This window comes from Psammomys obesus, unplaced genomic scaffold (assembly GCF_907164565.1).
Source record: "Psammomys obesus unplaced genomic scaffold, mPsaObe1.curated_primary_1811, whole genome shotgun sequence".
Taxonomy (NCBI): domain Eukaryota; kingdom Metazoa; phylum Chordata; class Mammalia; order Rodentia; family Muridae; genus Psammomys; species Psammomys obesus.
Window position 1 is genome coordinate 90137 of NW_026586383.1, and position 10651 is coordinate 100787.

At 45.6% G+C, this 10651-nt stretch overlaps 1 protein-coding gene across 3 annotated transcripts in view; it reads left to right on the forward strand.

Moving 5' to 3' along the window:
* The first annotated feature begins 1515 nt into the window (after positions 1–1515).
* Positions 1516–10651, forward strand: part of Cdc25a (cell division cycle 25A) — a 19583-nt gene continuing 10447 nt past the window's right edge. Inside the window, exons 1-9 of one of the 3 annotated variants that reach the window (XM_055601693.1) lie at positions 1516–2086; positions 3080–3156; positions 4164–4206; positions 4918–4954; positions 5507–5608; positions 7162–7281; positions 8961–9086; positions 9543–9617; positions 9785–9964. In XM_055601693.1, the coding sequence (XP_055457668.1) occupies positions 1917–2086; positions 3080–3156; positions 4164–4206; positions 4918–4954; positions 5507–5608; positions 7162–7281; positions 8961–9086; positions 9543–9617; positions 9785–9964 (930 nt within the window). In that variant the 5' untranslated portion in view covers positions 1516–1916. The remainder of the gene's footprint in view (positions 2087–3079; positions 3157–4163; positions 4207–4917; positions 4955–5506; positions 5609–7161; positions 7282–8960; positions 9087–9542; positions 9618–9784; positions 9965–10651) is intronic. The other 2 variants (XM_055601694.1, XM_055601695.1) reach the window with 2 other exon arrangements.

Below are 10651 nucleotides of genomic sequence, written 5' to 3' on the forward strand. Positions count from 1 at the left end.
AAGAAGAAGAAGAAGAAGAAGAAGAAGAAGAAGAAGAAGAAGAAGAAATCTAAGTTTACTTGAATGGAGTCCCTAAAGAGGAGGGGAATTCCTGAGGCTGTTGGCAGCGATGCTGGTCTGAGTGCTCTCCAATGAATGAGAGCCAAGAGGTAGACCTGGCAATGAAGCCTAAAGCCACTCTTTTTTTTTTTTTTTTTTTTTGGTAATGTTTAAATCTGCACACATAAATAGATTACCTACTTAATAAGCATATCAAAGCTCAGTGGCTCTTGACACAGACAGTCCTTCCTGTACTAACCTGGTTCTATTACATTATTTCTAGCTATGTTTGTTAAGTTCTATCCATTCACGAAGGGGAGAAATAGGGGTTTTCTTGTGTTGGGTGAGTGAGGGCATTGGGATAAGGTATGTAGCTCTCATTCTTTTGCAATCCTCTGACCTCTGCCTCCTGAGTGCTAGCACTAGGGACATGAGCTACCATGTCCAGCTGATTCGTGAGTGAAATTCCCTCTTCTCCATTCTTTTGTTGTTTTTTGGCACTCCACATGGATTTTAGGATTGTTTTTTCCTAGTCTGTAAAGAATGTTATTGGAACATTCATGATGAGAATTGCTTTGAATCTGTAGACTGCTTTTATTAAGATAGCCTTTTTTTTTTTTTTTTTTTTCTCATGGATCTTTTATTTTTTTGCTGAAAAAAAAAAAGGCTTCCTACCTGCAGACCTAGAAGCCTCAGGTTGGCGGAGTGGGCTTATCCAGACACGCTCATGATGTTAAATAGCATTCCTGGGTAGTGATTCTAGAGAAATGGTGCTGGCATAGATGGCTCGGAGCAGTAATGGGAAGGGACAGCGAATCACAGGAACCATAGCCTTCATGGTGGCACATGCCTTTAACTTCAGCGCTCGGGAGGCAGAGGCACGTGGATCTCTGAGTTCGAGGCCAGCCTGGTCTACAGAGTAAGTTCCAGGACAGCCAGGGCTATACAGAAAAGAAAGAAAGAAAAAGAAAGACAAACGAAATCAGAGCCTGGAGGCTTGTGAAGGAAAAGAGGTACTAGTGAGAGGAAGAGCCAAAGGCAGGTCCATATGGCCTTCTCTAGACCACACATCCCGAGAGTGCACAGCACTAGCTTTACCTTACCATCTCAGACAGGGTAAAGGGACCCGCCTAGGGCGCGCTGTGGGAACTACACTACCCAGCATGCAACTGGAAAAGAGTGAGGCCTTCCCGTCCGGACTTGGGCCTCCGGGGAGTTTCACTGACCTCTGAGCTCCCTTCTCATTTCTGCCACCACCCAACTCTTCAGGCCTAGCCCCCCGTCTGCGAGAGGGAGTGACCTCGAGGGGCGCCGCGAGATGCTCCCTCCTTCCCTCCTCATTGGTCCAGCTCAGCTGTCATTCGGGAGCGGGGAGACGTTTGCTTCCCGATTGGTGAGTTCTGTTTGGCGCCAACTAGGAAAGGGGCGGGGCGCGGGGGTCCTAAGTGTGCAGCAATTAACGCTAAGGCCACTTCGGTGGTGAGGGAGGTGAGGGCTTCTCCGCGGGCCGGACACCGAGCAGGGAGGGGAGAGGAAAAGTGAGGAGAGCTAAGCGGGCGGTCGCCCCAAGACTCTGGCCCCGCGGAGTTTGTTTGGATTTAATCTTGAGGTTGCAGGCGCCCGCCCGCCTGAGGGCCTCGCGGGGCTGAGAAGGAAGCACCGGTGCTTGTGGCTGGCGCCTGCCGAGTCCCCGACGCTCGCCCGTCCGCGCCGCTGCCCGTGGCCGCCGCGTCTCTGAACCGCGGGATCGTGTTTGTGTTTGATCCGCGGGCGCTGGCGGCGTGGCACGCGGCTGAAGCCGGTGCCAGCGGGGCGGGGCCCGGCGCAGCGGAGGCGGAGGAAGACGGAGCGGGAGTCCGGGCAGGCCCGGCGGCGCCATGGAACTGGGCCCGGAGCCCCCCCACCGCCGCCGCCTGCTCTTCGCTTGCAGCCCCACTCCTGCGCCTCCGCCCACGGGGAAGGTACTCTTTGGCGCGTCAGCTGCTGGCGGACTGTCCCCTGTCACCAACCTGACGGTCACCATGGACCGGCTGGAAGGGCTGGACAGGTGAGAGACCGGCGAGCGATGCCCCAGGCCGCCGGCCTCCGGGCCACCCTCGGGATGATCTAGCAGGAAGCAGGGTTTGTCCGGCTGGTTCTGATGCTCCGATCCGGGACGGCCTGGCCGGGGCCCGCCATGTGCACCCTCCCCCCCGGGCGGAATGTTGGGCGGGAGAGGCCGTTCGGATAGTCCAGGGCTATCCTCAGCCCGAGCCAGACCGGGTGCGGGAGAGGCTTCCTGGCTTGTTCACCCCTTTCGATTTCTCTGTACGCTGTCTCCATCCGGGAAGCTTTTGTAATCTAGCCCCACGGGAGAAATGGCTCGTCCGAGGGCCCTCACTTCCACTCTTTGCTGTACAGTCGCGCCAGATCTGTTTCCTGTAAGCTTTGTTCCTTCTCAACAAAGGGACACGGCATTTTCTTTTCTTGCATTTGTGCAAAATCTGTGTGGCTACTTGGCCGGCACGTTTCTTCTATCTACCTAGGTCTACCTTCTTACAGCTAGTCCTTTTTAGTAACTTTCTGTATTAGAAATCTCCGTGAACTTAGAAGTCCACTAACTGTGCTGCCCTATACCACTACCACTAAGAAAACACGTTCCGCTATTTTTAGTGAAGTTGCTTTTCCTTCGGTATTGGCCATCTTATTTTCTAAGCATGCCATAGGATTTTTCCAACCTCTGGAAAGCTGAGCCTCCTGTCCTAGTCACCTTTGCCCTTGCTCCCAGCATAGTACCTAAAACCGAGGCGCTCATTTAAGGAACCAACCCAGCATTTGCCACAGGCGTGTCCTACAGTGTGGCCCAAGGCCAGACTCCTTTCTTTGTTCAAATGCCAACTGGGGTACTGTGAGTGGCCAAGTGTGAGTGTGGGGTCCTTGCCTTGGTCTCAGAATGATGGTTTGTGGCAGCCTGGCTACTTCATGGCCATCTCCTGCATGTGGCTTTTATAAATTATGTCCCAGAAATTGTTCATGTGGAGGTTATTTCTCTTGGTTTCAGTGAGTATGGGAAACCAGTGGAGGTGAGAAGCAACAGCAGTCTACAGAGAATGGGCTCCTCCGAATCCACTGACTCAGGTATTTTATCCTTATGATCGATGTGTATGTGCACACGTATTCAGGCCCCTGCCTCAGTCCCTGAAGTTGGAGTTACAGGCCTTTGTGAGCTGCCTAATATGGTTGCTGGGAACTCAGTCGGTCCTCTCCACAGGAGCACCAAGTGCCATTAACCACTGGGCCCCTTATTTTTAATTAAAGCACGGTCTCACTGTGTAGTTCACATTGCCCTCATGCCTCTTGAGTGCTGTGGTTAAAGGCATGAGCACCGTGCCATAGCCCAATCACCCTTCATTCAGTAAGGTGCAGAGGTAGCCCAGAGATAGTTTACAAAGAGAAAGATAGGAGTCAAGTCCTTACTGCTTTTCTTTTTGAAAAGTACTTGTTTTTATTTTGTATGTGTGGACATATTTGCCTGTGTGCCTCTCATGTATGGACCATGTGCCTGCATTTCCTTGAAGGCCAGAAGAGGGTGTCAGATCCCCTGGAACTGGAGTTACAGGCCATGTGGTTGCTGGGAATTGAACTCAGGTCCTCTGTAAGAGCAGTTGTGTTCTTCTGAACCGTCTCTCCAGCACTCTGTTTTTTTAAAGACACGATCTTACTGGCCTCTTGGAATTCATTCCTAGCTGGTTGTATTTTTCATATCTCTAAATTAGTTGTATTTGAAAAAAATAACTCTAAAAAGTTATGGGTTCTATCCTATCTGAAAAAGCAATTAATCTTGATTTTAATTGGCCTCTTAAATCTTGTTTCTCGGGCTGGAGAGATGGCTCAGAGGTTAAGAACACTTTCTGTTCTTCCAAAGGTCCTGAGTTCAATTCCCAGCGACCACATGGTGGCTCATAACCATTTACAGTAAGGTCTGGTGTGCAGGCAGAATGTTGTAAAAATAATAAATAAAATCTTTTTAAAAAAATCTTGTTTCTCTTGATGGCATTTGCAAATAAGATTCATGGATGTACCTAGAAAAGGTTACTTAACACAATTTGTGTTATTTCCTAAGAATTTTGTTTTATTTTTTAAAGGTTTCTGTCTAGATTCTCCTGGGCCATTGGACAGTAAAGAAAAGTATGTATTCATTGCTTTTAAATTTTAAATTTAGAACAGTATTCTTTAAGTCTACTGGCACAGGCCTGTAGTCTCAGCTGCTCAGGAAGTTAAGGCACTTTAGGAAAACCCAGTGATACGAGTGCCTGTGTGGCTGATGTGAGGTGCTAGGTAGGTTTAGTCTCCAGATTCGAAGAGAAAGGAAACATGCTCGCTTATATTTGATATGGGATCTTACATTGAAAGCTCTGGCTGGCCTGGAATCAGATCTGCCTGCCTCTGCCTCCTGGGTGCTGAGGTTAAAGGTGTATGCTGTCACTTATGGTCAAAACTTGATAATTTTTGAATGAAGTTCTTCATACAGCTGTTCCTAGAGAGATACTTGGATCCTAGAAACACTGCTGAGAATAAATATATTGTTTTGTTTCAGCAGTTTCCAGGACTTTCCCTCCTTTATTTTAGCTGTAATTTCCCTTGTTCTACTTTTCGTTAAAACCTTAAATGAATGAATGTATGTATTTTAGTAGGCATCAAAGTTCTGTTTTGTTTTTCAATCTAGATGCCTAGTGTCTGGAATGCTCCTGAGACCAGGAAAGCTTTAGACATTCTTATATATCCTACAATGAGAATCTGATTTGCCTGTCCTACTCCCCATGCTATTGGCTAAGCGATATGAATCTGCTGATGTAAATACATCTTTATTCTTATATTTGCCTTTTGATCTCATTACAGCCTTGAAATTTCCCTGAGGAGAATAAATTCCCTACCTGTAAGTTCCATTGTCATTTTGAACCAATATCTGTAAACTGCCCCACTAAATGCCAGCTTCCCTACATTTAGGAAGTAGACATTGGTTTTTCTGCATTCCTGTAAGCACTAAGATGCAGGTAGTAAGGCATTACCTAGAGCAACGTCAGCAGTTGCTGCCTCTTGTGGACTTTGTCCTCAATCTCAGTTTTATCAAACCAGGAAATGTTCTTTTTAAGCGGATGTTACTAGAGGCTTGTTGGGGCAACCTTGTATGACTGATTACGTGTCAGGCCATTCTGAGTTACAGCAGGGTGGGACCCTGGGCATATGTACTGGTTACCTGCTGCAGTGTGTGGGAAGCTAGCTCTTCCAACCCCCTCTGCGTTTTTTTAAGAATTAAAGTTTTGTCTGGGTGTGATGGTCAGACCTGTAATCCTAGCACTTGGGAGGCTGAGGCAAGAAGCTTATCTCAAGTTCAAGGCCAGCCTGGGCTTCAAAAAAGGAAAAGGAAAACTGAGTTTTTCATTGCTTTTTCTTCCATGAACTCAATTTCTCATTTTCACTTTGACAGCAGAAGCTCTTGGGATGTAGCCCAGCACTAAAGAGGAGCCATTCTGATTCTCTAGACCATGACATCTTTCAGCTCATCGACCAGGATGAAAATAAAGAAAATGTAAGCATAGCATCAAAACTGTTGGCTGCTTGCAAGTAACATAGCTGGCTACCACTACATCACAGAAAGGGCACACCTGGCTTTTGTGATGCAGAAGGTTCTGTTAGGCTCCTTTCTAAGTTGTTTTGATTTTGTTGTTGTTTTAAATAAGGTAGCTATTACCTACTAAGGTTGTTCTAGAAATGAAATAAGATTGCATATGTAGAGAATTTAAGATGGTACCTGGCAGATAAACGTTCCTGGATTTTAGTAAGTAGCTTTTGTGAGGAGTAATTACATCCATGAGTGGTTTTATCTAAAAGAATCTATTGAAGACTCCTTTCACTGCTCCAATTCTAAGGTGGCTGTAAGCTCATGAAAGAAAATCTTAGTTGTGCCACTGGGCCTGCCTAGCAGCACCTTATTTCCTGTGAACACCTCTATCACATATATAAACACTAGAGTGGTAAACTAAGATCCAAAGTCATGAAGGTCTGTGGGATCTCAGGATATCTGAAATGGTGGCTTTGAGGGTGATGTGGTTTATCCAGAGGTCCATATCTCCCTGCCTGGCTTTCCCTTACAATCTCTAGGTTAAATAGAAAACCAATGGCCTGTATGAACATAAATTTTGTTCGGCAACTTTGGAAGGTGTCATATAGTATTCTGTGGAAATGGATTTCCTCTTTGTGTTTTTGGAGTAGTTTGTCAGCCTTTGTAATACTACTGGACCAACTTTCTGGATGCTTTGTTCTAAAGGAATAATAGCATAGGTTAAACAACTTCCTGGAGTTATCTGGCTTTAGGATCTTAAGGCCACCATTTAACCTGTAAGACCTAGTTTCTTTGTGAAATGGGAACAGTCAGGTTGTATTTGGTTAGACAGGCTTATATTCAGAAAGTACTTGGTAATGTAAAAACTGACATTAGCAGTTACTGCTTTTAGTGCTTAATAACAAGTGCTTATGTACTGTTTAAGATAGGGCACATTTTTATGTGCATGGGTGTTTTGCTTTCCTGTATGTCTGTGCTGTGTGTGCCTGATGCCTGCAAAGGCCAGAAGAGGATGTCAGATCCCCCAGAATGGATTACATATGGATTACCACCCTATGGGTGGTAAGAATCAAACCTGAGTCTTTCAGAACTGTCCTCACTGGGTGGTGGCGCACACCTTTAATCCCAGCTCTTGTGGGAGGCAGGGGCAGGTGTATCTCTAAGTTCAAGGACAGCCAGGGCTACACAGAGAAACCCTGTCTTCAAAAACAACAATAACAACAAAAAAATGGTGCTATACTGTACTCTCTGCTGCTAAGCTATCTCTCTAGCCCCAGCACATTGTAACTGATTTTGTTTAGTGAACAAGAAAGACTGCTTTTGGGAGCATGCCACAGGGCCCATGTGGAAGACAGGCCAACTTTCAGAAGTCTGTTCTTTTCCACCATGTTGGGCTTGGGGATGAAATTCAGATCTTCAGGCTTCTCAGCAAGTGTATTTTTCTGCCAAAGCCATCTCACCAGCCCTAGAGCCTGGTTTTTATGGACAGTAGAAAATATATAAAATATATTGTTTTGCAGGAAGCATTTGAATTTAAAAAGCCAATAAGACCTGCATCTCGTGGCTGCCTGAATACACATGTGCATGAGGAGAGTAAAGATCTCTTCACACACAGGCAGAATTCAGCCCCAGCTCAGATGGTATGTGTTTTGGCTTTCCTCTGGGGAGTTCATTATGGGAAGAGAACTTACAACATGGCATGTGTGTGTGTTGTGCCAGCATCAAGCTTTTTAATGCTGAGCCTGTGGTGCATGCCTATAACCCAAGCGCTTGGAAGATAGAGGGAGGAGGACCAGGAGGTCAAAAATAGATCAGTTCTGCCATGACTTAAGGCCAGCCTAGGCTACGTGAAATCCTGTTTCAAAAACAAAAAAGCAAGTTTACCACTATTGCTAGGTGGCTCATGTCTGTAAACCCAGCATTTGGGAGGCGGAGGCCTATGAATTAGCTGGCATTTGGCAGATTAGAAAGTTTCAAAGGAGTGTGATTTATTTGTCAAAGGACGTGTAAATGGCAGAGAAATTTAGTACGCTTTGAAAATATATCTGAAATTGAATATATTTGGTGGATATCAAATCAGAATGCCAAGATTTTCTGTGATTGCTTGATTATTAAAGACATCTGTAATTATAGTTGCTGAGGGTACAGACTTTAAAAAGTCATTGTTTATCTTACTGGTTTGGCTTTTTTGTTCAGATTTTGTTTTGTTTTGTTTTGTTTTTGAGACAGGCCCTCTTAAAGCCCCAGTCTAGCCTCAGATTTGCTATGTCAGAACTAGTCTTGAACTCCTACTGCTCTTACCTCTGGGATTATGTATGTTTGCCACCACACACATCAGAGTTAGGGTGTTAAACAGGTGTATGATCTTTATTTGTTTGTTTATTGGCTTTCCAAGACAAGGTTTCTCTGTGTAGCCTTGGTTGTCCCGGACCACTTGAACTCACAGAGATCCACCTCCGCCTCTCCTCCGCCTCCCAGAGTCAGAGTTCTGGGATTGCAGATGTGTGCCACTGTGTCACCCGGCTGATCTTAGTAACCTCTTAAACCTCAGTTTTCTTTTAATTAACAAAAAGCAAGGGATTGTTTAGGTATGTTGGCACATGTAGTCCCAGGTTCTGCAGGAACTGAGACAGGATGAACATTTGTGTCTAGGAAGAAATAAGGGATGGCTTAAGTGGGATTATGGTTATAAAGATTTTGTTGTAATGTCTAGAACATAATAATCCCTCATTTTAAAACTGGGCACTATCATTTTAAATCATTTTTATTTTTAATTATGTACGGTGGGGTAGTATGTGTACATGAGTACAGATGTCTGAGGAGGCCAGAGGCTTAGAATCACATGGAGCTGAGACTACCGGCAGCTGTGAGCTGTCTGAGGTAGCACTTCTGCAAGAGCAGTATTTGCTATGAACCACTGGCCCTCTCTCTGGCTCAGCTATCATTTTAATCCTCCAGAGCTGCATTAGAGGCTATAACAGGTTCCCTTTGTTTGCATCTGTCTGAATGGAGTGACATGGGCATTCTTGAACTTTCTTTTGCCTGCTGTTTTGTAATCTCCATAGACACTTGTATTTTCAACAGGTTGTATACTATCATGGCTTTCACATAGTACTACATATGACTTTAGTTCTCTTTGCAAGAAGAGCTCAGGAGCCAGGGAGTCCAAGCCTCTTCTGGACTCTAAGGGTGCCAGGTTCATGCACGGTGCATGTGCGTGCTGGTTGGTTGGTTTCTTGGTTGGTTTGTTTGTTTGTTTTAAGCAGTCCAGCTAAGCAAATCAAAGGGGACTAGAGTTCTTGCTAACTGTGTCTTTCAGCGATCTTCAAGTGAAAGTGAATCAGGAAGTTTTAGTCCTCTTTTTACACCCCAGTCACCTGTGAAGGCCACTTTGTCTGATGAAGATGATGGCTTCATAGACCTTCTGGATGGAGAGAACCTGAAGGTACCATCTGGGTGTATGTGGGTGTGTGCCTACTCATTCTGATCACCCTGGAGAAGCCTCCTAAATAAATAGTTCCTCAGGGTCTCAGCTGACTGAATGATCATTTATTTTGTAAGAGTTTATTGAGACTCTTCTCCCTGCTTGACTAAATCCTGTTTCTGGATGGGAGGTGAGATGATACTGGTAAGATCTTTTCTCTTAGCCTGAGGACACTAACCAGGCTTTTAGGAGTAGGGAAGGATGAATGTATTGAGATGCTTCTGGAACTAAGATAGCATAGTGGTAGAGCTTGTGCTTAGGGTATACAAGGCGTTGGGTTCAACTTCTCAGCAGGCTTGTCTGGCATGTAACTCTCCACGCAAAGCATTTAAATTGATGATAGTCTCTTCTGGGTCCTTTTTCTCCCAGCCCCTCTGTGGGCCCTGCTTTTAAAAAGCCGTTTTTCTCTTCCTCTAGAATGATGAGGAGACTCCATCATGCATGGCAAGCCTCTGGACAGCTCCCCTTGTCATGAGAAGACCTACAAACCTTGTAAGTTATCCTGGTATGTGGAGTTCTGAGGTGTTGAACCATTAAACAAAGTAGTCCTTAACTGTGTTGGCTGGAGTAACATAGGATTTAGGACCTGGACTTTAGAATAATTGCTGTTCACGTGGTCAGACTGTAATCCAAGGTGGACCTGTCTCTTCCGTCCTAAGGGTGATCGGTGTAGGCTGTTCGACTCCCCTCTGCAATGCAGCTCCGGTGGCAGCGCCAGCACTCCCACAGTGCTGAAGAGAGCAGATCGACCCCACGAGGAGTCTTCTCGAGGGAGTACAAAGCGGAGGAAGAGCACAGCCAGTCCTGTGAAAGCAGATATTCTAGAGCCAACCCAGGAGGTTAGTGAAGTTCTCCTTGGTGTACAGTGATAGCTGTCTCTCTACTTGGTGGTCCTGTCCTTGCCATGCCTTACTACTTTGTTTTTTGAACAGGGTTTCTCTTTGTAGCCCTGGCTGTCTTGGAACTCACTCTGTAGACCAGGCTGGCCTTGAACTCAGATCCATCTGCCTCTGCCTCTTGGGTGCTTGAGTTAACCCTGAGCATATATTTCTCAAGTGCTTGGTCATGAAGCCCCATCTTTACTCTAGTTTTCCTATTGATTTTATTGTTTGTTTATTTAGTGTTACATGCCACAGAGCACATGTGGAGGTCAGAATACAACTTGTTCTTAACTGGTTTCGGCATGTTTCGCCAAGCAACTCGGGCTAGCCTTACTCTCTATCCTTTTGTCTTAGCACCCCAACACGGACTTTTGGCAAAAGTTGTTACACCTGTCTGTGTTCTGGTGGCTAGTTTTTTGTTCTGTTTTTTGTTGTTGTTTTTTTTTTTGTTTTAGGATCAAACTCCCTAGTGTCCTGGGCTGCCCTCAAGCTACATAGTTGAGCTTTGAGCTTTTCCTCTGCCTCCCTAGTGCTGGAATCACAAACCATGCCCTGGTTTTCATTTGGGTTTAGAATTTTATTGGTCTTCTTAAATGTGTGTGTGTGTGTGTGTGTGTGTGTGTGTGTGTGTGTGTGTGTGTGTGT